A 26,914-nucleotide genomic window follows, 5' to 3' on the forward strand; every position below is an offset into this window, starting at 1 on the left:
AGATTTGTCTGCTCTGGACTTTTCATATAAGTGGAATCATACAATATGCAGTCTTTTCTGTCTGGTTTCTTTCATTTAGCATATTTTCAAGGTTCATTCATATTACAGCATGTATCAATAATACCTTCCTTTTATGGATGAATAACATTTCATTGTATGAACATGCTACATTTTATTTATCTATTCACCATTTGATGGACATTGCTAAGGACTGCACATTTGTGTCCCCTCCAGATTCACATGTTGAAGCCCTAACCCCCAATGTGACAGCAGTTGGGCATGGTGCCTTTGAGAAATAAATAGGTTTAGATGAGGTCAAGAGAGTAGGGCCCCCATGATGAGATTAGGGTCCTTATAAGAAGAAGAGACAGGACTTCACTCTCTCTCCCCAACTACATGCAACAAGGATAGGCCACATGAGGACACAGGGAGAAGGTGGCCCTCTGCAAGCCAAGAAGAGGGCTCTCACCAGGAATGGAATTAGTCAGCACCTTAATCTTGGACTTCCTAATCTCCAGAACTCTGAGAAATAAAGCCTATTGTTCAAGTCTATGGTGTTTTGTTATGGCAGTTTGAGCTAAGAGATATTTAGGCTTTTTCTACATTTTGGCTATTATTAACAATGCTGCTGTGAGAATTCATGTATAAGTTTTTGTGCAGACATATGTTTTCATTTCTCTTGGGTATATATTGAGGATGGAATTTCTGGGTCATATGGAAACTCTATGTTTAGCATTCTGAAGAACCGTGAAAGTGTTTTTCAAAGTGGCTGCACTATTTTATACTCCCATTAGCAATATATGAATTTCTCCACATCCTCCCTATACTAGTTGTTGGTTGTCTTTGTGATTATAGCCATCCTAATGGATTGAAGTGGTATTGTGGTTTTGATTGGCATTGCCCGAGTGATTACCCCATTCCCTTTTTTTTTCTTATTAAATGTTCCATATTTCAGATTTGTCTCACAATCTGTGTGTGTGTGTGTGTGTGTGTTTAATGGACTTTATTTTTTAGAGCAGTTTTAGATTCATAGCAAAATTGAGCAGACGGTACAAAGATTTTCCATATAACCGCCACTCCCACACACACATAGTCTCCCCCACTATCAACATGCCCCACTACAGTGGTACATTTCTTATTACAATTGATGAACTCATATTGACACATCATTATCATTCAAAGTCCACATTTCATATTACAGTTCACTCTTGAGTATAGATAAATTTATAATGACATGTATCCACCATTATAATATCATACAGAATAGTTTCATTGTCCTGAAAATCCTATGTGCCCTGTCATTTCAACTCTCCCTCTCCCCTAACCCCTAGTAACCACTGATCTTTATAGTTTTGTCTTTTCCAGAATGTCATACAGTTGGAATCATACAGTATGTAGCCTTTTCAGACTGGCTTCTTTCACTTAATAATATACATTTATGGTTCCTCCATGTCTTTCCATGGCTTTATAGCACACTTCTTTCTAGTGCTGAATAATATTCCATTGTCTGGAGGTACCACAGTTTATTTATCCATTCACCTGCTGAAGGGCATATTAGTTGCTTCCAAGTTATGGCATTATGAATAAACCTGCTATCCGTATGCAGGTTTCTGTGTAGGCAACAGTTTTCATCTCTATCAGGAAAATGTCAGGGAACGTGATTGTTGGATTGTATGGTGAGAGTATGTTTTAAAAGAAACCGCCAAACTGTTTCAAAGTGGCTGTGCCATTCTTCATTCCCCCAGCAATGAATGAGAGTTCCTGTTGCTCCACAACCTCATTCTCTTTTCAACAAATATTTACTGGGCTCTTGACAATGTCCCAAGCATTTCCACTGGGATAAAGGAGTGAACAAGAGAGATATGTTTCCTGTCTTAAGAACTTTTAGCAAGCCACTAAAAATCTGAGAGGGGCCATTTCAAAGCTATGCAAAGGGGTTACTACCTTGTCTAGGGAGTCAGAAGAGGGCTATCAGGGGAAGTAACGCATAAGCTAGGACTTGAAAAATAAACTGAGTTAACCAGGTGAAAAGAATTTTTTTTAATGAGATCATCCTACATAGAAGGATCATCTAACATAGAGGCAAGGTAGTGCATTCAAAGAAGTAAAGGAGCTTGGCTTAGACCATGAACACTTGCATCCAGTGAGAAGACTGGCATGATTTGTAGGCAGTAGACTGAGAAGAGCCTTTAAAGTCATGTTACGATTTGGACTTTATCCTAAACACAAAGTAAGTTGTTGAAAAACTACATACACATACACAAACACATAAATACATACACACACATAGAGAGAGATTAACAGGACTGATTTTACATTTAAAAAATATCACTCTGGCTACAAGGCAGGAAAATGTCTACAGGAGTAGTCTCCTAACTTTGATAGCAAAAAAGTTTTTTAGGAACTCCATATATGTATATTTATTTATAAATTGTATACATACTGCTGTGTTAAGATACTACATATATTTTTTAATACATAAAAATAGAAATTTTAAAAAATGATATAAATATATACAAACAGAAGTTACAAAGTTTTCTTCCTGCACCCCAACAGATCATTTTTCTCACCACCTGGGGAATGAGCATCCTACTTGGTGACTGCTAGTTTTAATGATGAAAACTAAACTCCTTGCAGGGCACACATGGAGCTTCATAATCTGGCTCCACTCATTTCTTTTTACTGAACTTGTAATTCAGTTACACCTGACTGCTTACCTGTCTCTTATCTCACACTATCATATTCTAGTCTGTTCTGCTTTTGTTCAGAGCCTACCCTGTCCTTTCAGCCTGGAATACTTATCCCCTTCATTATCCAATCCTGCCTCTACCTATGTCTCTGCTTATTGGAATCTTATGTAACTTCTAGATCCAATTTATTTTTGATCTTCATTCCTTCCAGCTTTTTTCTTTTCAAACAATTTCAAACTTCAGAAATGTTGAAAGAATAGTATAATGAACTCCTGTATATGTTCTATTCAGATTCACCAATTTAATATTTTGATAGATATATAAACTATTATTTTTCTGAACCATTTGAGTAAGTTGGATACGTCATGTCCCTTTACCCCTTAATACTTCAGTGTGTATCCCAGATTCATTTTAAATGTCACCTCCTAAGTTAAATCTTCCTCTGCTTCCTCCCCACATAAGTCAACCATACAAGGCATCTAAGAAATAATGTTTGGCTAGCCTGTAGCTACAGTTTTTGAAAAACACTATTTTGCCTCGAGATCTCTGTAAATGCTAGGCCCTCGTCCCAGAAACTCCTGATTCAGTGGGTGCCCTGGTACCTGTATTTTAAAGGCCTGCCAATGATTCTGTTGAACTCAAAAGCCAAAGATCACTGTTAAATTCTAAGATTCATAAGGCATGGTCCAAGTCTCTACAGTTCACTAAAGAATCTCCAGAACCTAGCACAGAACCAGGCATATAGAGAACACTTATTAAGTATTTGGTGACTGGCTGATATTTTTTTTTCTTCCTTCTCGATGAGCCAGCATTTCACTTTAAAGTAAGAGTATGTGTATGTGTAGTAGAGGGAAGTGAGGAATGAACTGAGAAAATGTAAAAGAAGAAATAAATGAGTTCCAAAGAGGAAAAAGTGTTATTTGGGCGGAATGTGGACAACAAGAACAGAAAGGCTTGCCTGGAAAGGTGACACTGGAGCTAGAGAGATTCACAGGCAGAGACGGTGAGGGAGAACTTATAAACACAGAACATACACACAGTGTGAGTCTAAATATTTAGCTAAAATAACACTCTGGTTCTGTTCTCATTGTTATCAGTTAGTGTTCCATGTTGCCACCACCTCAGGACCAGTGTGCTCCTTCCCTCCTTCCCTGTGGCAGCGTGCCTCTTCCGTGCAAAGGCCAATCGGGCTCTTGTGCTCTAGGATATCACCTGGTCTCTAAGATCTTCACGTTATTTATCACCTTTCTCTCCTGTACCAGCCATCTCCACCTCTCTAATGGACTGTTCACACAGTCTCTAATATCTCCTGTCCCATTTACCTGCACCTCTTCACTTTCCTGAGTTTTCAAAAGAACTGCCTCCACTTCCTCACCTCTCTTCCGCATCCCCTCCTCAATTCTATTCACACCACGGAAACAGCCCTTCTCTCTCTTCATCCTCCTCAGTCTCTTAATAGCATTTAATAAGTGAAACACATCCTCTCTAGTTTTCTGTAACACCGTATTCTCCTGGTTTTCCTATCTTGGTGTTGCTTCCTCATAGGTTCCTTTGTTGGCTCCTTCTACCCTTAACGTGTAAATCAGGGGCTGTAAATTCAAATGCCCAGAGAGGCATTTGACTAAAACAGGCTAAGTAAAAGAAAAATAAGGAACAGTGTAGAGACTGTGGTCAACTGGACAGACCATACTAAAGAGCATAGCTTAGGCTGATTGTTACTGCATGGAAATACAGGCTCAGTGACGTTGCACCTTCTGATTATTCAAGAGAAGGCAAAGATCCGAATTTTAATGGGAACTCTCAATTTTCAAATGTGAGAAACCAGTTTAAAGCATTTTTAAATTTTAAATATGGCAATTAAAACATGTCTGGATGCCAGATTCTGCCTTGGTTGATGAACTTGTGGTATTTATGTTCATCTTTGGGCCCTCTTCTCTCTCTATATTCATCCTCTTGGTGATCTCATCAGTTCCCATGGTTTTAAATACCAATTATAACAATGATGCCTACACCTCACCTCTGAATTCCAATGTCACATATTTAAATGCCTACTTGATTCTTCATTGAATGTCTTACAGGCATTTCAAACATAATCAAAACAGAATGCCAGCTTTTCTCTCTACACAGCTGCTCAAACTAGAAACCTGAAAATAAACTTTGAAAATCTTTCCTTTTTTTCAACCCCCACTTTTAATGCATTAATGAGTCCTATAGGCACTAACTCCAAAATACATCCTGAGTCATCCACTTTTCTCCAGTCTCCACTGGTGCTATCCTAGTCTAAGCCACTATCATCTCTCACTTGGACCACTGCAGTAGCCTCTGTTGACTGGTTTTCCAGCTTGCACTCTTACTGTCCACAAATCCATTCTCCACCGAGCAGCCAGGGAGATATTTTAAAAACACATATAGGATCATGTCACTCTCCTGCTAAAACCCTCCATTGGCTTTTAGAATAACATCCATACTCTTTACTCTGGCCTAAGTTAAGACCTTATGTGATCTGGTCCCTGCCTAAATCTCTCCAACCTCATATTCTGCTACTTTCCCCCTTAACTACTAAAGAATATTAGGGGAAAATCAAAAAGTAAACAGATAATACAATATGGTGTAGTAAGTGCTGTGATAAAGGTATGCATCTTATTCAGTGGGTCATCTAATTCTATCAAGAGGCTGAGGAAGGTTTAACGGAAGGCTTTCTAGAGGAAATGACACTTAACTGAGTCCTGAATGACAGACATGCCAAGTTTACCACACAAAAGAGGTTAAAGGAAGAGATATAAAAATATATATGGTACTAAAAACAGCAAATAGTTTTATATAGCTAAAGTGTAAGCTACATGTGTGAGAGTTGTGGAAAATGAGGCTAGTAAGGCAGAGGGTCCAGATTAGGACCAACCTGCCAAGGAATATATCAACAGATTTTCAAATGGGTTACCTCATTCAAAGAGAAAATGGTTGAATCAAAAGAGGCATCCCTGCCTGGAGAATACTGGTAACATTTAGCACAGTAAGCCAGTTTTCACCAGTGACACACTACAATTTATCAACAGGTACATATTTTCTAAAATATTATCCAAATTGGCACAAATAAGAAATTCAAGAATAGGAAAGTTGAGTTATTTAGGCCAAAGAAACAAATGCTAAATGTGTGAAAGCAAAACAACACTCACTGATCCCTGAATTATACAAATTAGAAATTCTAGAGATACTTAAAGGGATCTAAGCATTTTCCTTTACTTCTTTTGCAATGTAATTGATTCAATCACATGGAGAATAAAACAATTAATATAAGGGTGACTCAGCCAACATTTCATCACAATGTCTCCCTTAAAAAGTCTGAGACATCAAAGTGAAAATAAAATTCACATTTTTAGGAATTATCCAGAGCATTCCAAAAAACAAGTAACAGGGACAAACAAATTTGCCTACATGGTTGTGGCTATACGTAGTGAAAACTGAGGCAGTCAAAATTGTAATGGAACCGGAATAAAGAGGTCAAATGCACCATTTGAATCTTCTAACTAGATGTTCATATTCACAGCATTTTACCACAATTTTAAGAGTCTCTCAAGCATATAAATAGAATTTCACCAAGTTGGAACCTCTTGATTCAAATATTTTGGCATGCTACCAAACTTTTTCAAGGTTACAACAGAATACAGATGTGTTCTGATACACATTTATTTTGATCCACTTGACTGACCACACTGGGGAAAGAGTGTACAAGGGCTTTGGAATCAGACCTAAACTAGCATCTCAAATCTGTTACTTACTACTTATCATCTTTGGCAAGTTGCTTAAATCTTAAATGAGACTTGTATCAGAATTCTAATTTCAAGAACTGCAAGATAATAAATTTATCCTTTTTTTGGTACTTTGTTACAGTAGCAGTAGATAACCAATACAATTACTAACAGATGGCTAGTTTATTAGTTACTGGTATCTGAAGTGCCTCTTAAAACTCTTGCCTAAGAACTTTGGCTCATCTGAAGATTCTGAAGTAAAGTAAAAACTCAAGCTACAGACTAGGAGGAAATATTCACAATACATATAATATCTAACAAAAGGCTCACATACAGAAAATGTGATACAAAAATCAGATAGAAAAAGACAGCCCAATTTTTAAATGGGCAGATGATTTGTAGAGGCACATCACAAAAGATGATACCCAAAGGGTCAATAACAAGTGCTCAGCATCATTATTCATTGGGAAATACAAATTTAAAACTCAGTGAGATATCACCACAGAGCAACCCAGAATGACTAAAATTAAAAAGATAGACAAGTATAGGACTTTCCTGGTGGCACAGTGGTTAAGAATCTGCCTGCCAATGCAGGGGACATGGGTTTGAGCCCCGGTCTGGGAAGATCCCACATGCCACGGAGCAACTAAGCCCATGTGCCACAACTACTGAGCCTGTGCTCTAGAGCCTGTGAGCCACAACTACTGAGCCTGCATGCCACAACTACTGAAGCCCGTGTGCCTAGAACCAGTGCTATGCAGCAGGAACCTACCACAATGAGAGGCCTGTGCACCACAATGAAGATTAGCCCCCGCCTGCCACAACTAGGAAAAGCCCGCGTGCAGCAACGAAGACCCAATGCAGCCAAATAAATAAATAAATACATTAAAAAAAAAAAAAGATTGGAAAAAAAAAAGATAGACAAGTATAGATGACAATGTGGAATAACTGGAACTCTCAGATATTATTGGTGGGAGTGTAAATGGTCCAAACATTTTAGAAAATTGTTTGGCAGTTTCTAATAAATTTAAACACAGACTACCCTATGATCTAGCAATTCTAATTCTAGACATATAGCCCTAAAGAAATGAGCGCAACTGTCCATCAAAAGACATATACAAGAATATCCATAGAATCTTTATTCATAAAAGTCTCAACTGAAAACCCAAATGCCCATTAACAGAAAAATGGGCAAATGAATTATATTCACACAATGGAATATTATATATCAATAAAAAAGAATGAACTACTGATAGAAACAACATAGATGAACGTCAAAAACATTACATCGAGTGAAAGAAGCCAGATGCCAGAGTACACACTATATGGTTCCATCTATATAAAGTTCAAGAACATGCAAATTAATATATGGGCATGGAAGTCAGAATATCAGTTATCATTTTGGGGATGTGTTGACTGAGAAGGGGCACAAGGGAACTTTCTGGGATGACTGAAAATTTCTGTATCTTGATCTGGGTGGTGATTACACAGGCAAAATCTCATTGAGCTGTATGTATACTTAAGATTTGTACATTTTACTGTCTATGGAATACACCTCAATTTAAAAAAAGAAAGAATTTAGAGGGGGAAACTTTCACATGCAATGCTCCAAATATACTTTGCCTGTCAAAATTATCCCACCTTAAGTGATTTGCTTTAGTACTTTTCATACTGTTTCTGAAACAACTCTATCCAAGCCTTCAGGCAGGTTAAGTTAGTAACAAGCAAATGTTCCACAGGTAGAGGAAAAGTAAGAACAGAAAATAACAATGATAATAATGGATGAGACAGAATATGGTAATTGAAGGGAGAACCAAAATAATTCTGTTTAAGAATATCTATAGTCAAATGAGGGGAATGTTTGGACTGTCAAGGGAGGTTAGGGTATGTTAAAGAGAATGGAGCTAGAGCAATAATAATAACAGACATAATAATAAGAGAAATGAGATGACACTATGATATTTTATACTTATTTTCTTAGAAAATAATTATCATTCAATTATTGTCTTATTCTGGCTCCAGCCTAAAACACTGAAACATAAACCACAACTGAGGCCACAGGAAGCAGATGAAGAGCCCTTACAGCTCATGCTTTCTGGCTTAGGCTATTTTCTACCTGGCTTTCTACCTTTCTACTTTTACTTTCTACCAGGCTATTTTCCTGGCCATTTCACTTCCTCACTTCCTGTTCACTGACTACACAGGCTACTTAGCTATCTGGTTCCTGCTTCTCTGGCTGAACCTATCCCTGGGTTTTGGCTTCTAGGTTGGGCATGTTTATTCAAAGTGTAGTCATATAAAACCACAATTGCATATGCACAAAGATTAGGAACTATTAACTAATAAAAGAAAATACTGTTTCTGTTGGGTGATGGGATTATGGGTATTTTGCATTGTCTTCCAAATTTGTCTTCAATGTTACTATATTACTTTTTCCACTAACTAGAAAAAAAGACCATTGATGTTTCTGGCAATGTCTGGAAAACTGGGACTAAATAAAGGGGAATAAATAAGTTAGTAAACAAGTTATGAAATGATTTCTGAAGTTCCTTTCCACAGCATATTGATTTTATCTCTGTTTCACTGCTAAGTGTAATTGCTATAATCTAAAAGATTATTAGTCTAGTACGCAGTCCACTCACTTTCCCCTTGACAAATGGTATAATATTTTTTTTAAAGTTTAATTTTTATTTATTTATTTATTTATTTATTTATGGCTGTGTTGGGTCTTCGTTTGGTATAATATTCTTAAGATCACTTCAGATGACTTTGATTGAGTATGGCAGTAACTACTATAAGTATGATCACACTAATCTTAAGCTACTCCATGCAAAGAATTTCCAGTGGTCCTTTCCATGGGGAAATGACTTTGTGATATTTCTATTTCAGCACCGAAGTCTATCTTCAACAGACTTTTTCTGCTCTACTTTATTAATGTTTTGACTATTTTACCACTCATTTTTTCTTGTTGCCAATTACCTACTCATTTAGATAACTGCATAACAAATACATTTGTACAACTACAAATAGATTTTGTTGTTTATATGCAATTCATCTCTCCTCAATGTAGTATAAGCTCTCTGGGGACAGACTTTGTCTTTTTATGCTGGCACATAGTATGTACTCAAAATTATTTGTAAAGGAAAGTGAACCTATTTCTATTTTAAAGGAATAAGATAAACAACAATTTGTGACTTTGGGAGTAAAGAGAAAAATTAAATTTCATGAAAAAACAAATCTCATGGAAAAGGCTTCTTTTGGTTTGTTCTATTTTAGACAATGCACAGTTGTAAATAACTGTCTTATGGCATAATGATTAAAAGCATATATATTTGGGTTCAAGGTATGGCTCTACCATTTACTCATTGTGTGATCTTGGTCAAGTTACTGCTCTTCTCAAATATTACCTTTATAAAATGAAGTTGAAGAGTTCCTCATAGACTGTAGAGAATTTTAAATGACATAATAATATAATTTAATGTACTTCCCTCAGAGCCTGGTATATAATAAATGCTCTATGAATGACAATTACTATTATCTCTCTAAACTCCACCAACATTAGCAGCAAATGACCTCATAAAAAGTAATGACTAAGCCAATACCACATGAAGCTTGGAAAATGTTAAGAGTCCTAACGTCAAATACTAATAGCAACTAGGCAGGCAGAATTTAGCGTCAAATAACTTGTCTTTACTTTTCAATTTATTCTCCTAGTTTTATTATGGGACAAGGAGTATTAAATTCACTTGAATTCTTTATCGTCCTTCTCTATATTTAAGCAGAAATAATTTTGCTGATTTTAAAAATGTTTACTTAAAACAAGTATTAGGTTCTTAATCCCCCCCCCTTTTTTTTTTTATCTTAGCTGCCCCAGGTCTTAGTAGCGGCACGTGGGATCTTCATTGCGGCATGCAGGATCTTTAATTGTGGCATGCAGACTTCTTAGTTGAGGCATGCAGACTCTTAGTTGGGCATGCGAACCCTCAGTCACGGGGTGCGTGCGGGATCTAGTTCCCCGACCAGGGATCGAACCTTGGCCCCCTGCATTGGGAGCGTGGAGTCTTACTCACTGAACCACCAGGGAAGCTACCCCCCACCTTTTAATAGCAAGTTTTACTAAGAGACCTATTAGAAAAATAATCAGAGAAGACATCTTTGATTCTTCTATTGATGTGTTATGAGCATCTCTTCCTTTCATAAAATGTGCATATTTGGGATAAAAATAAACAAAGAGGAAGAGAAAAATATTAGACAAAGGGACTGGGTGGTTCCAAAACAGCTGTAACTGGGCAGGTGGACTAAACTGAAATCAGGCTTATTGGAAGAACTGGCAATTGCTCATGGACATGGAATGGGAAAAAATATTTTAAAAGTAATGTTTGTAACTCTTAACTTCCCTAATTCTTCCTCACTGTACTTGGTACCTTTTCTTTATAACACTTACCACACTGTTAGTGCATACTTAATTATAAAATTATTTGATTAATTTCTGTTTCCCCTGCTAAACTCTAAGCTCCAATGAACAATGGTTTGAGAGCTAGACCTAGCACATAACTGATTCTCAGTAAAAATTTGTTGAATGAATTAAAAAATGACTAAATTCTTAGTAAATCTAGGCTCGAAGCCGGAACACAACGACCCTCATAAATTACTAACAATCTGTTCCTAATATACTTCTACACAATGCCAAATTTTCAATTCTTTCTGCAAAATCTCCCTCAACTCCAAAAAGTTCATATCAACTAAGTAGTTATAAATTTTTGGTCATAAAATTAAAATACTGAAAAATCTTATATGGTATTCAGTAAATGTCCTTGATTTGTTAACCGAATCTGTTTCCAGATAAAGTTTGTTCTCTGTGTGTGTGTGTGCATATGTGAATCTCTCTCATACACACACACACAAATTTTTTTTTTGGTGGGGAGACTTATCTCAGTGAAAAATTCAAACAAGTACATGAAAAAGAAGTCCTAGCAAAAATGCCTGTTGTTTAAAATAAAGTATACATTCATTCATCAAACAGCCTCATGTATTTGGTTTGCACCAGGTATTGCTGAATGCCAGAAATCCAGAAGAGTAATAACTCAGCTGCTTTCAGGAAGCAAAGCTTAGTCTTGTAGAAGGGACAGACTTAAAAACCATCCTTATTCAAACTTTGCTGATTTGCCCAATATTGCCTTTTAGACCTTCTCCTTGTGCCCCAATTCAGGATCCAATGAAGATACTGCATGTAGTTGTCCGTCTCTTTTAATCTGGAACAGTTCCTCAGCCTTCGTTTTCATGACTTTAACATTTGTAAAAAAAAAAAAACAGGTTGGTTGTTTTATAAAATAACCCTCACAAACTGGGTTTTTCTGATTGTTTTCTCATCATTTGGTTCAGGTTATGCACTTCTGGTAATAATATTGTATAAATGATGTTGTTTCCTTTTCAGTGCATCACACCAAGAAGAATCAGTTGTTAGTTTATACTGTTATTAATGATGTTAGGATTGATTACTTGAATTAGGTGGTATCTGTCACATTTCTGTGCTGTTACCATTTTTCCATCTGTAACTAATGAGTAATTCATCAGGAGATACTTTCAGGCTGTGTAATCATCATGTTCCCAAACACTTTCACCCAATATTTTTAGCATTCACTGATGACTCCTGAATCAATTATACGATGATGGTTGCAAAATGATGATTTGAAAAAACCCTATCATTCTGTTTACATTTATTAGTTGGCAATTCTACTCTTTAAAAAAAAAGCTTTCCGCTTCTCACACCATTTGTTTGTTAGTATCAGTATGAGCTTGTGCATTTTTTTTATACCATGTGTTACATAACCCATTACAGTCATTTTCCATTTGGAAGCTCAAATTTTCACTTTGGCCAAACTGTCTTCTGTGTCATTTTGACATTATTCCCTCATTTTTTGAGCCCTTTCTTACTTTCTGGAGTGACAAGATGTTCCAGACTCATCTTGCGCTTTCCCTGCCTTATCCCAGAAATGAGGCATTTCTCCAAGAAGCCTTAGCTCCTTTTAGTGAGGAAAGATTTTTAGAAACCAAGGTGTGGGCACTAGATGTGTTCATTGCTACTTAAGACTCATTGCTTCCAGACCCTTTCAGAGAATAGAACATGTGAAATCTTTTTTTATTTTTAATCATGCTGATACCTCAGATTTCAATGTTCTTTCAGGGTTCTTCCTTGCCTTCCTCCATCCAAATTTGTATCTCCTTCTTCTACATGAGAACCCTAGCCCCCAACAATATAAATATATTTCCACATTTGCTTAATCCTAAAATGCAAAGATAACTTCAGAATTGCTATATTCATACCATTACTGACAATAAAAAGTAAATAAATAAATACATAGTAAATAAAGTTAGTAAAGTAAGGTTCAATATCTCACTGAATTCTCTTTCTGTTTTCAAATTGGGTATATGAGAAAACCATTTCAAAGTTAACTGGATTAATGGATTAACTTTCCTCTTATGTGGTTATGTTCTCTGTTTGATAAAGAGTACAATACACTTTAAAAATTAAGACTTTCTTTTAGAACAGTCTTAGGTTCACAGCAAAATTAGGCAGACGGTACATATATTTCCCATATAATGCCGGTCCTCCTCACCACCCCCAACCCTCTGGCTTCCCCCATTATCACCCCCCCCACCAGAGTGGTACATTTGTTACCATAGATGACTCTACACTGACACATTATTAGCACCCCAAATCCATAGTTTACATTATAGTTCACTCTTGGTTTTGTATATTCTATGGGTTTGGAAAAATGTATCCACCATTACAGTATCATACACAATAGTTTCATGATCCTAAAAATCTTGTCCTCTGCCTATCATCTCTCTCCCCCCCAACACCTAGCAACCACTGATCTTTTAACTGTCTCCACAGTACTGTCTTTTCCAGAATGTCATATAGTTGGAATCATACAGTATGTAGCCTTTTCAGACTGGTTTCTCCCACTTAGTAATATGCATTTAAGGTTCCTCCATGTCTTTTCAGTTTGATAACATACTTCTTTTTGGCATTGAATAATATTCCATTGTCTAGAGGTACCACAGTTTCCTAATCCATCCACCTACTGAAGGACATCTTGGTTGCTTCCAAGTTTGGGCTTTACGAATAAAGCTGCTTTTGTGTAGGCATAAGTTTTCAACTCCTTCGGGTGAATACCAAGGAGAGTGATTGCTGCATAGTATGGTGAGAACACATTTAGTTTTGTAAGAAACTGCCAAACTGTCTTCCAAAGTGGCTGTACCATTTTACATTCCCACCAGCAATGAGTAAGAGTTCCTGTTGCTCCACATCCTGGCCAGCATTTGGTGTTGTCAGTGTTCTGAATTTTGGCCATTCTAATAGATGTACAGTAGGATCTTATTGTGGTATTAATTTGCATTTCCCTGATGACATATGATGTGGAACAACTTTTCATATTATTTGCCATCTGTGTATCTTCTTTGATGAGGTGTCTTTAAGGTCTTTGGTCCATTTTTTCAATCAGATTGTTTGTTTCCTTATTATTGAGTTTTACATTTATATTTTATGTACAAAAAAGTTCTGTGTGGGGCTTCCCTGGTGGCGCAGTGGTTGAGAATCTGCCTGCTAATGCAGGGGACACGGGTTCGAGCCCTGGTCTGGGAGGATCCCACATGCCGCGGAGCAACTAGGCCCGTGAGCCATAACTACTGAGCCTGCGCGTCTGGAACCTGTGCCCCGCAACGGGAGGGGCCGCGATAGTGAGAGGCCCGCGCACCGCGATGAAGACTGGCCCCCGCTTGCCACAACTAGAGAAAGCCCTCGCACAGAAACGAAGACCCAACACAGCCAAAAATAAATAAATAAAAATTAATTAATTAATTAAAAAAAAAAAAAAAAAAAAAAAGTTCTGTGTGTATTTTGGATTAACAGTCCTTTATCAGATGTGTCTTTTGCAATTTGTTTTTCTTTGTATTCAATTTTAGGGTCTCTCTTCCTAATTTCCCCAACTCCTGTTCTGGTTGATCTAATTATATTCTTTGAATATGTGAAATCATAATAAGGTTGCAAAAATAAAAATACAAAAGGGTTTACTCAGAGAAGTGTCACTCCCTCCTCTAGCCTTTCCACCCACCCCCCTGTAGAAACTAATTTCATTATTTTTCTGGTTCATGCTTTCTATGTCTCTTTTTGAAAAACTAAGTAGATGTATGTATATTTGATTTCCCCTCTTTCTCCAAGAAAAAAATTTATATACCGTGTGTGTGTGTGTGTGTGTGCGTGCGCGCGCACGCGTACTTTTACATGCTGCATCTTTTTTTTTTTTTAATTATTTATTTATTTATGGCTGTGTTTGGTCTTCGTTTCTGTGCGAGGGCTTTCTCTAGTTGTGGCAGGCGGGGGCCACTCTTCATCGCGGTGCGCGGGCCTCTCACTATCGCGGCCTCTCTTGTTGCGAAGCACAGGCTCCAGACGCGCAGGCTCAGCAATTGTGGGTCACGGGCCTAATCGCTCCGCGGCATGTGGGATCTTCCCAGACCAGGGCTCGAACCCGTGTCCCCTGCATTGGCAGGCAGATTCTCAACCACTGCGCCACCAGGGAAGCCCCATGCTGCATCTTTTACTTAACAATAAGTCCTGGAAATCACTCCATATCAGTTCTGAGACATTCCTCATCCTTTCTGTATCTTCATAATACTCACTGTGTAGATTCACCAGTTTATTCAACCAATTTCCAACATATGGGCTTTTAGGTTGTTTACATTATTTTGTAATTAAAAATAATTCTGTGATAAATAATCTTGTGCACATTTAATTTTGAATTACAGGAGATATATCTTCACAGAAAACTTTTTAAAATGTGGTTGTTGGACTTCCCTGGTGGCGCAGTGGTTAAGAATCCGCCTGCCAATGCAGGAGACATGGGTTCGAGCCCTGGTCCAGGAAGATCCCACGTGCTGTAGAGCAACTAAGCCCGTGCGCCACAACTACTGAGCCTGTGCTCTAGAGCCCGCGAGCCACAACTACTGAGCCCACGTGCCACAACTACTGAAGCTCACGTGCCTAGAGCCCGTGCTCCCAACGAGAAGCCACCACAATAAGTCCATGCACCACAACGAAGAGTAGTCTCCGCTCACTGCAACCAGAGAAAAGCCCGCATGCAGCAATGAAGACCCAATGCAGCCAAAAATAAAATAAGTTAAAAAAATAAATAAATAAATAAATAAACGTGGTTGCTGAGTCAAAGGGTAAATGCATATACAGTTTTGTTAGATATTGACAAATTCACCTACAAAAATTTTGCATTCTCACCAGCAATGTGTGAAGAGTACCTATTTCTCCCACAGCCTTGCCAAGAGTGTGTTGTCAAGTGTTTCACTTTTTGTCAATCTGATAAAAGAAAAATAATGTATCAGTGTAGCTGGATATCTTTTCTTATATATGTTGGCTATTCTGTAGTATCTTTTTTGGAGAATATTTTGTCTTTACTTCTATTGGATGTTTTGTCCTTTTTATCCTCAATATTTAAAAGTCATTTTTGTATCAGGGATATTAAACCTCTATCCTTAGTGTATGTCACAAATATTTTCACAATTTGGTCTTCTGCTTTGGACTTTGCATATGGTATTTTTTGCCATGCCAAAGGTATGGTTGGCTAATTTATTTAATTAGCCAACATTTTATTACATCTGGATTTTGAATGATAGTTATAAATACTTTCCCACACACTGAATATAGAATAATTCACATGTTTTCTTCTAGTACTTACAAGATTTTAAATCTATCTATCTATTTTTGGCTGCGTTGGGTCTTCGTTGCTGCATGCTGTCTTTCTCTAGTTGCGGTGAGTGGGGGCTACTCTTCATTGCAGCACGCGGGCTTCTCATTGCAGTGGCTTCTTTTGTTGCGGAGCACAGGTTCTAGGCGCATAGGCTTCAGTAGTTGTGGCATGCGGGCTCAGTAGTTCTGGCGCACGGGATTAGTTGCTCCACGGCATGTGGGATCTTCCTGGACTAGTGCTCCAACCCGTGTCCCCTGCATTGGCAGGCGATTCTTAACCACTATGCCACTAGGGAAGTCCCACAAGATTTTAGTTTTTACATTTAGGTCTCTAATCAATTTAGAACATATTCACATGTATAATGTAAGGTATACATCTATTTTATCTTTTTCCAAATATCATTTATTAAAATATTCATCTTTGCTCCAATGCTCAGAGATGCCATCTTTACCATACACTAAACTCTAATATGGATTTGGGTCTATTTATGCTTTTTCTTTTAAATTCCACTGTATTATCTATCAAAATATCTGTACTCTACTATTTTACTGAGGCAGGTTTTGCAGTATGTTTTTTTTTTTTTTTTTATAGATTTTTTTTTTTTTTAAAGGAATTCCTTTATTTTTATTATTTATTTATTTTTAGCTGTGTTGGGTCTTCGTTTCTGTGCAAGGGCCTTCTCCAGTTGCAGCAAGCGGGGAGCCGCTCTTCATCGCGGTGCGCGGGCCTCTCTCTATCGCGGCCTCTGTTGTTCCGGAGCACAGGCTCCAGACGCGCAGAGCTCAGTAGTTGTGGCTCACGGATCCAGTTGCTCCGCGGCATGTGGGATCTTCCCAGAGCAGGGCTTGAACCCGCGTCCCCTGCATTGGCAAGCTGACGCTCAACCACTGCGCCACCAGGGAAGCCCTGCAGTATGTTTTAATATATAGGAGGATTAGTACATCCTTCTGGCTCTTCTTTTTTAAAGATTGCTTAGATATCTTTGCATGTTTATATTTTAATATGAACTTTAGTATCAACTTGTTTAATTAAAAAATACTTACTGGGTTTTTTAAATTATTTATTTATTTATTTATGGCTGCGTTGGGTCTTCGTTGCAGTGTGCGGGCTTCTCATTGCAGTGGCTTCTCTTGTTGCGGAGCGTGGTCTCTAGGCTCACGGGCTTCAGTAGTTGTGGCTCGCAGGCTCTAGACTGCAGGCTCAGTAGTGGTGGCGCACAGGCTTAGTTGCTCCATGGCATGTGGGATCTTCCCGGACCGGGGCTCGAACCCATGTCCCCTGCATTGGCAGGCTGACTCGTAACCACTGCGCCACCAGGGAAGCCCCCTACTTATTGGTATTTTTATTAGTATTATTTATTAGATATAACTGACATTTTTCAGTTTTCTTAAGTTATTCAAGAACAACTTTTCATTTGTTCAGGTTTACTTTCATGTGTTTCAGAAGTGTTTTAAGTTTTCTTAATATAGGTTTTACACACATCTTGTTAAACTTATTTTTTGATATTTATCCTTTTGGATGTTATTTTAAATGGGATTTTCTTCTCTATTATATATCTAATGGGAGATTGTTTGTATATATGAAGGCTATTGCTTTTTGTGATCATTTTAAACCTAATACCGAACTAAATAGTTTTATTGTTTGAATAATAATTGTTTGTTTGATAACTGATTTTCTAGGCTAGAGTTTTCAGGAATACCATGATAGCTGTAAATAGAGATAGTTTTCCTTCTTTTCCAGTCCTTAATCATTTTCTCTGGTATAAATGCATTGATTAATACTTCCAGTACTTTGTTAAATAGCAGTGGAGACAGACACACTTGCCTTGTTTTGACCTTCATAGGAATGCTTCTAGGGCTTCCACACTGAGTAAAATGCTAGCTTTAGGACTGATGTGTGTATATCATCATGTTAAGACAGGATTGGTGAATTTCTGTTTTCTTTAGTTTTTCTTTTTAAATCAGAAATGGTTGCTGAATTTTGACAAAGGCTTTCACAGCATCTATGGAGATAATCATGTGGTTTTTCTTCTTAAATCAATTAATATAGTAAATTGCATGAATGGATCTCCTAAATTTGAATTGTCTTCCATTCTGGGAACAAACTCCATTTGTCTTGGTGTTTTATTTCCCTAATGTCGGACTAGATTCTGTTTACTATTTACTACTTTTTAAAAGAAGAAAACAGAGAGTTAGATAAACTTACATATCTTGTTTAATAATACAATTCCCAAAAAATCTTTTAAAGCCAAAAGATGTTTTGTCCTTTAAGTTTGGCACAAATTCATTTGATAGCAAAACCTGACCTAATTGGACATGAGGCTATTTATAGTGATTATTTAGCCTAGTTACTGTGAATATTCACACGTTAAGCAGCAATATGGATATGTTCACCTACAGGGTGCTGTCCCAGGTTTTGGTGGGCTTAATATACTATAGCAAACAGTCTATTAACTTTCTAGAATTCAAAAACAATATGAGTTCAGAAATACTTCTGGTCCCAAGGATTTGGATAAGGACTTGTTAATGTATATTAGTGATGTAATTGGAAAACATTATAAGAAAGAAATTGAGCTCAAGGGTTTTCTCTGAACTTCAGAGAATGAACTTTATAAGGATGACTTTCCATGAAGAGACACTGATACAAAGAGACCTGTCTAAAAATTATCCCCCAACTTTCTTCAGTTGGAAGAAGGTTACAGGAAAAAATAATTTAGAAAATATGTTCCTCCATGTATTCACAAGAATATTAGAAGAGGGCAGATTACTGTATGTGGAATAGTTTCTCAAATCATCGTATCTGTATAAAGATCAAAAAATAACTTTAGGTCTTTAACATGCAAAGGAAATCACTTAATAAGACATGGATCCTTGTTAAGAGAGAACAGAAAATCCTCAAACTCAGAGTGACAAATAGGATTCATCTAATCTTGAACAATCAGGAGTGGCTGCCTGGATTCTACCTGTCAAGGACAACAGGAAAAGTAGTTGTATTCTACTAGAGAAGAGTTATAGCACCTATACATGTTAACACTGACATATATATTTTTTTGTTTATTTGTTTGTTTGTTTTTCTGCTCTATTTTCTTTCTTCCTTCAACACCACCTCTGAGATGTAAGGACTAAATATCCCTCCTTCTTTCACACAGTGTGCACATTCCTCCATTTCCTGTGTCCACTGGTTTTTATTTTTTAAACAAGTACTGAGATATACCACTAAATTCATTCATTGTAAGTGTACAGTTTTAGGAGTTTTAGTAAATTTAAAGAGTTGTGCTACCATCATCACAATCCAGTTCTGTGATAACTCCATCACCCCCCAAAGTTCCCTTATGCCTATTAGCAGTCAACATCCACTCTAAACCCCAAGTAACTAATTATTTGTTTTTAACTCGATAATTTTGCCTTTTCTAGAAATTTCATATGAATAGGATCATATAATCTGTGGTCCTTTGCGTGTTTTGGTTCCTTTCACTTGGCATAATGTTTTTAGGGTTCATCCGTGTTGTTACATGTATCAGTAGTACTTAGAAAAAGTATCATTCCTTTTTGTTTGCTAATAATTTACTTAGTATATCTGCACTGATATTCATTCACGATATTAGTCCTTAATTTTCTTTTTTATGGCATTTTTATTAGGTTTATATAACAATGTTGTTTGCCTCATAAAAAGAATTTGGAAGTTTTCTTTCATTTTCTATGCTTGAAAAAATTTATGTAGCATTGGGACTATCTAGTCTTTGAAGGTTTATTGGAACTCTCTGTGAAACTATCTGGACCCAGTACTTTTGTGCAGGAATTCCTTAATAAGTTACTCTATTTCCTATACAGAAATTGGTTTGTTCAAAGCTTTCTATCTTTGGGGTCAATTTTGACAAACTGTATTTTCCTAGGAAATTATCCAATTCTAAATTTATTTATTTACATAGAGGTTTAAAATTTTTTTTCTTGTTTCAGTGGATATTTCCTCTTTGTCATTTCTTATTTTAATGTTTATGTTTGCTTCCTTTTTTCTAAAGTTAGCTAGTTGTCTACTTTTTCTTAAAAAAAAATAGATTTTGATTCATTAATTAGAACGTTTTTCTGTTCTCTATCTTGTTACTTTCTGCTTTTATCTTTATAATTTCCTCCCTTAAACTTTCATTTGGTTTATTTTGCAGTCTTTTTCTTGCCTTGTGAGTTGGGATTTTAATTAATTTTTCACCTTTAGTTTTTATCTTTTATTATTTAATTGTTTAAGCCTATGGATTATCCTCTGATGGCTGCTTTATATAAATCCCCATAGATTTTGATATGCAGACTTTTTGTTACAACTGTATTTTAGGACTCCTATAATTTCCATTTCTATTTTCCCTTTCAACCAAGAGTTAACAGAGGATTTAAAATTTCAAAGAGGAAGAGCTTTTTTATGGTTTGAATTTGTTGTTAATTTCTAGCATGGATGCACTGTGACCAGAGGATGTTGTTTTAATATTTCTACTTAACAGAACTTACTGTTTTGTTTTTATGAATGTTCTATGTGTACTTCAAAAAGAGGGTATATTCTCTATTACAAGGGTGTAAAGTTCAGTATAAAGCCGTAAGATCTATTTTATTGGTTATGCTCTTTAGGTCTTCCAGATATTACTGATATATTTTGTTCACTTCATGTGTCTTGTACTGAGTGTGGCATATTAAAATCTTCTATTATTCTTATGTTTCTATCTATTTCTCTTTGTTATCTCTTGTAGTTTCTGCCATATAATAGTGGTGGTTGTGTTATTTGGTACAGAGTTATTAAAAACTTGTATTTTCACTTTGAATCATGGCTTCAACATTAAAAACATCCTTCTTTGTCACACAATGCTTTTTGAAGGGAATTCTACTTTATATGATATCAGGATCACTACCCCTGCTTTCTTATTATTACTGTTTCTAACTTTTCTGAATCACTTTTAGTTTTAGATGTGTCTTTTGTATATAGCATAAAGTTCAATCCTAATTGCTGATCAAATTCAAAAATCTTTTTCTTTTGATATTAAGTTAAGCTGATTCATTTTGATTCATATGACTGATGTTTAATCTCAACTCTGTCATATTGTTTCATTATAATAGTTACATATATTACTTTATATTTAATGTATTTCTCTAAGTGAAATGTCTTTTTTGCACTTAATTCTTTTGGTATTTAGAAAAGAGGCTTTTTTGGCCTAGGGGTTACTTTTGTACTTATGCCTTTTATAGTACCCTGAGTTCCCCCCTTTTTTTTCTTAACCTTTTACTATCTAGTTTGTTACTTTTAGATCATATTCTTCAATACTCAACTTACTACATAGGCAATAGTCAATGAACTTATTCTACTTTGCCCTTTCCTTCTCCCATTTAAAAAACTACATTCTCTCTACTTTACCAGACCATATAATGTCCATATACTATTCTTCAGTCCTTATCACATTTGTTTTAGTCTTAGATCTATAGTTAAATGTGTTAAATGTTCATCAGCAGACATTTTGCCCAAGTTCGCCCAGTCTTCTCTTAGTTGGATGAACATCATTCTCTAGTACAATGCAGTCAGTAGAACTTTCTGTGATGAAGGCAATGTTCTATATCTGCACTGCCCAATACGGTAGCCATAAGCCACATATGGGTACTGAGCACTTGAAACGTGGCTAGTGTGACAGAGGAACTGAAATTTGCATTTTATTTAATTTTCATTTATTTAAATTTAAATTACTACATGTGGCTAGCAGCTACTAAATCAGACAGAGCAGTACTCATGGATTCATCAGGAAGGAGTCATGTGTACAGTTTTCAATGAGTACTTGTATGTTTAAAACTGTCTTTCTATAACCTGGATAACTGAAAAACAAGTTGGTTGGAATATAAAATCTTTGGTTTGCACTAAAAATGCAGTTCCACTGATGCCTTTCTTTTTATGTTGCTGATGAGGTCTAGTGCCAGCCTAATTTTCTTGCCCTTATAAGTAGTCTGGTCTTTTTCCCTTGAGCTGTGAGGATTTTTTTCATTTTTAAAATCCAGTAATTTTACTAGTCTCTTTCAGAGTTGACCATTCCAAGTCAGTTTTATGAGACAAAAATGGACTTTTCAATATCTAGATTTGGGTCTTCTTCCATTTCCAAAAAGTCTTCTTTCAAATTAATTTGAAAATTATAATTTTAAATATAAGATCTGTTTCATTGTTTTATTTTTCTTCTTCAGGGACTCCAATTACAGTTGTATTGAATCTTCTTTGTCTGTCTTCCATTTCAATCACTGTCTCTCTGACCCTTTTTATTTCTTTATCTCATTTTCTTTCTCTTGCTTGTTTCTCTGTCTTTCTTAAATAGCCCTTATTAAATACTCAACACATTGTAATTCAGGCTTAATTTCTTTCCTAAGTTTAATCAATTCTAATTTTATTTCTTTTGGGGGGTGAGGAAGCTATTTCTGTTATTACTTTTTATTTTTTTAATTAATTTTTATTGGTGTTATTAGTTTTTATATATTTATTCATTTATTGGTTTGAGGCTAATTCAGTTAGGAGTATTGTGCTGCAGTTTCTTTCTGCTTTATAATTAGTTGTGGGGAAAGAACATCCATGAGCCAAAAGGTATTGATTCTCATTTTCTGTTTTTTTATTACAGTAGCTTTGCATGGATGTAGACTGATTTTGCGGGGGGTCCAAATTGTGGAAAGAGTAAAGGTTTGGGGTTGGTTAAAAGATTTCAAGTTCAAGCCTGCCCCCTTCTGAATAATAAAGGTTAGTGTCCTTTTTCATATACATTTATTTGTTTTGGTGGCGGGGCGGGGTGCAGGGAGAAGGGTCTAATGTATTTTATAGTTGTTTTGTTTCGGTAGGATCTTAATTCCTCACTCTAACTTCCTTCTTTCTCTACACTTACACATCTCCAATGGCTATCTTCCTCTTTCTAGTTATTTCTTTCCCAGAAGTAATACGTTTCCCAAACTGCCACTTTAGGTCTTGTACACTTTCAAGTTCTTTACTATGTGCTTTAAAGTACTGTGTACTTTATCAAGTACTATGATTTACTCGGTCTCATAATGTTTTCAGAAATTTTGCATTTATCATGAAGCTTTCTCTTTCTATTGGTGTTTTCTCAGATTAAGCCCTCAACTCTTCTCTCCTCTTTTCCATATAGTTTTTCAAACCTCCCCAAGTCTAAAACATTAAAGACAGTTCTGCTAGAATGTGGTGTTTATTTCTTGTTTAAAAATGATTTGACGTTCATGGTATTATTTTTCTCTTAGTACGGCTGAAAGTGTGGGCTAAGTGTGGTTTTATTTACTTTCCTTCTTAATCTGTATGGTTTTCTAGAAGGATGAGTGGACAAATTCTAACTCAGGAGGGCAGTATTATCCTAGGGCAACCTTGAAGTCCCTCAAATCTTTTTATTCTTATTGTTATTACTGATTGTGATTTGTTGGTATTTTATAAACATTCTTAAAACATCCCAGGAATTAAAGCAAAGGGCTAAGTTTGTGGACAAGTCTTCCTTCTGAAGATGAATGAAGTAACTTTCTCAAAACACCACACATATGAGAAATAGATTCAGAAATTAAACTCTCTCATATGCAATGACTAATATAATTATATAAAATCTGATATGATATACTACAGCTTACAGTTTTGTGGTAATTAGAGGTCCTTTCTGCCCATGTGTAAATAATATCTACCTTGAACTAAAACAAAAGAAATTGTGTTTAATTTAGAAAGTTACATAAAAGAAGCAAACTAGAATCTACTTTCTTTGCTATTTTTGTCTTTATGATGATAATGCAAGGACATGAAAGAGTGATTTTCCCATCTTAGGCTCTGGTAAAGTTCACTCATCCCTCCATGTAACATATATTGAGGACCACTAACTTGCCAGGCAATAGGGATACAAAGATAACTAAGACACAGTCCCTGTCTCACAGACAAGTAGAGGAACAGCAGTAAGTTGCAGAAGATCAGATACAGTAGAATATCCTTTACAAAAAGTTTTAAAATATGTGAATGATATTTTTCATATTTTAAGGATATATACATATATAGTATAAACACAAAAACGTGAGAAAATGATAAATTCAGTATAGAGGTTAACTCTATCAGGGTGAGCTGGGAGGAAGATGGGAATAAAATCAAGCAGGAGTAGAAAGGGAGCTTCAACTTTATCTATAGCAGTTTATTTCTTTAAAAAAGAAAAAGTAAAAACTGAAACAAATATTGCAAAGTGTTAAGATCTGACAAAGAAGGATGGCGAGATACATGGATATATTTGTTATATTATCCCTGTTCTTTTCTGGATGCTTGAAATATCTTGTTATTTTTTTTAATTTATTCAAAATACAGTTCAAATACTGGCAAGATTTGTGGAGTTTTAATTCAGAAGTTTCAGAATATGCTCAAGTTGTATAATAAACAACACAAAATTGAGAAACAATTTTAGGAAAGAATGAGAAAAACAGTCTGTTTGAATATGGTACATCATCTCTTTTCACATCATTTTTTAGATGAAGTGTTATACATACCTGTGAGTGCTAAATAGGAAGCAATGTACCGCTTTTCTAGTCCACCTCTAATGCTCTGAATTGCACCAAAAATTGGAGGTATAATCATAATCAGGTTACTCACTGTATTCCCTATAGAAAAAAAAAACACACAAGAAGATAATGAGATTAATCAATACTACTTTAAATAAAGATATACACAGTTAGCCCTTAGCAAAAATTAAGTAGGTGACTTCTTAGAAAGATGATGGAAAGATATTTACAAGGTGCTAAAGGAAAATAGTTCTCTACTCAACAAAAATTTCTTACAAAAATCAAAGTAAAATACAGATACCTTCAGACAAATGAAACTAAGAATTTTCAACCAGAACATCCACTAAAGGAACTTCTAAACTCTCAAGGTAAAAAGCAAAAGTATCTCAGAAAGAACCTCAAAGATAAGCAAAAAGTGAGTTGGGAAAAGCAGCTTACACCAATGCTACTGAAAGGGTGGTCCATGGATAACAGTATGACAAGATAAAATACAGAACTGAGTTAATTTGTCTCTTGAAATGAATGACAACAAATCAGAGCTTGCATTTTTCATCTCTTCTTAAACTTTAATTTTTGTGGCAATGTTTTTAGTTCCTAGTTTCTGTTTCTAGTGAACACAAAAGGCAACGGATCTTGATGTGATTTTTGATCCTCTCTTTACAAAAACAAAGCTGAAATATGAATAGCAAAGAAACAATAGAAATCGTAATAGCAGAAACAAATAGTAAAATGGGGAAAAAGATGGCTAAACTATTTTGTATATTGATTCTGGGTAGTATTTTATACATTTATTCTGGGAATATAGTGGCACAATACATTCAAAATTCCAAATTTGTGATTTTCAACATAGGAGCTGATATCAGGACAAATATCAATTAATGGACATATACAAAACACTCTACTCTACAACAACAGTACATACATTCTTCTCAAGTGCACATGAACATTTTCCAGGATAGAGCATATGTTAGGCCATAAATTAAGTCTCAATAGACTTAAAAAGGCAGATATAAAGTATCATATAAAATACCTCCTCCAATCACAAAAGAATGACGTTAGAAAAAAATAACAGAAGGAAAACTGGAAAATTCACAAACCTGTGGAAATTAAACAAAATATTATTAAACAACCAATGTATCAAAGAAGAAATCACCAACCAAACTAGAAAATACATAAGAGATGAATTAAAATTAATACACACATACCAAAATTAATGGGATGTAGTAAAAGCAGTGCTGAGTGGGAAATTTACAGCTATAAGTGCTTACATTTAAGATTTTCCAGCTGAAATGAAAGAATGTTACTTAGTAACATGAAAATATATGAAAATGTATAACACACTGGTAAAGCTAAGCATAATCAAATTCAGAATACTGTAATACTGTAATATGATGGTGTATTAATCACTTAAGTCTAGTACAATGAAGAAAGGAAAAAAGTATTAAAAATAACTACAGCTACAATAATTTGTTAATAAATACAAAATAAAAAGCAGGTAGATTGTGATATCAAAATCCTAAAAGGGTGTAGTAAAAGGATAGGGTTTTAGTATGCAAGGTTGCTATCAGTGTGAAAAAGACAGTTATATCTATAAGTTGTTTTATGTAAGCCTCATGGTAACCACAAAGCAAAAACCTACATTAGACACAACAAAAGATTGTTGTTGGAGGGAATCAAAAAGGAGGGAATTGAAGTATACCACTACAGAAAATCGTTAATTCACAAAGGAAAGCAGCAAGAAAGGAATACAGGAACTACAAAACAGCCAGAAAACAATTAATAAAATGAAACTAGTAAGCCCTTATCTATCAGTAATTGCTCTAAATGTAAAGGGGTTAAATTCTCCAAATAAAAGGCATACAGGGACTTCCCTGGTGGCACAGTGGTTAAGAGTCCGCCTGCCAATGCAGGGGACAGGGGTTCGAGCCCTGGTCGAGGAAGATCCCACATGCCATGGAGCAACTAAGCCTGTGTGCCACAACTACTGAGCCCATGTGCCTAGAGCCCGTGCTCCGCAACGGGAGAGGACACTGCAATGAGAGGCCCACCCACCGCAGTGAAGAGTGGCCCCTGCTTGCTGCAACTGGAGAAAGCCCGTGCACAGCAGCGAAGACTCAACACAGCCAAAAATAAAACAAATAAATAAATTTAAAAAAAAAAAGGCATACAATGACTGGAAGGATAAAAAAACA

The 26,914-nt window shown here is 35.9% G+C and overlaps 1 protein-coding gene across 2 annotated transcripts in view; it reads right to left on the minus strand.

Annotated features, from left to right (window-relative positions):
* The window catches only part of ACER3 (alkaline ceramidase 3), a 197,902-nt gene that overhangs the window by 94,632 nt on the left and 76,356 nt on the right, over window positions 1-26,914 (minus strand). The window contains exon 2 of one of the 2 annotated variants that reach the window (XM_059930750.1): window positions 24,711-24,821. In XM_059930750.1, coding sequence (XP_059786733.1) covers window positions 24,711-24,821 — 111 coding nt within the window. Of the gene's footprint in view, window positions 1-24,710; window positions 24,822-26,914 lie in introns of those variants that run through there. The other variant, XM_059930752.1, reaches the window with a different exon arrangement.

The sequence above is a fragment of the Balaenoptera ricei genome, chromosome 8 (assembly GCF_028023285.1).
Source record: "Balaenoptera ricei isolate mBalRic1 chromosome 8, mBalRic1.hap2, whole genome shotgun sequence".
Lineage (NCBI taxonomy): Eukaryota > Metazoa > Chordata > Mammalia > Artiodactyla > Balaenopteridae > Balaenoptera > Balaenoptera ricei.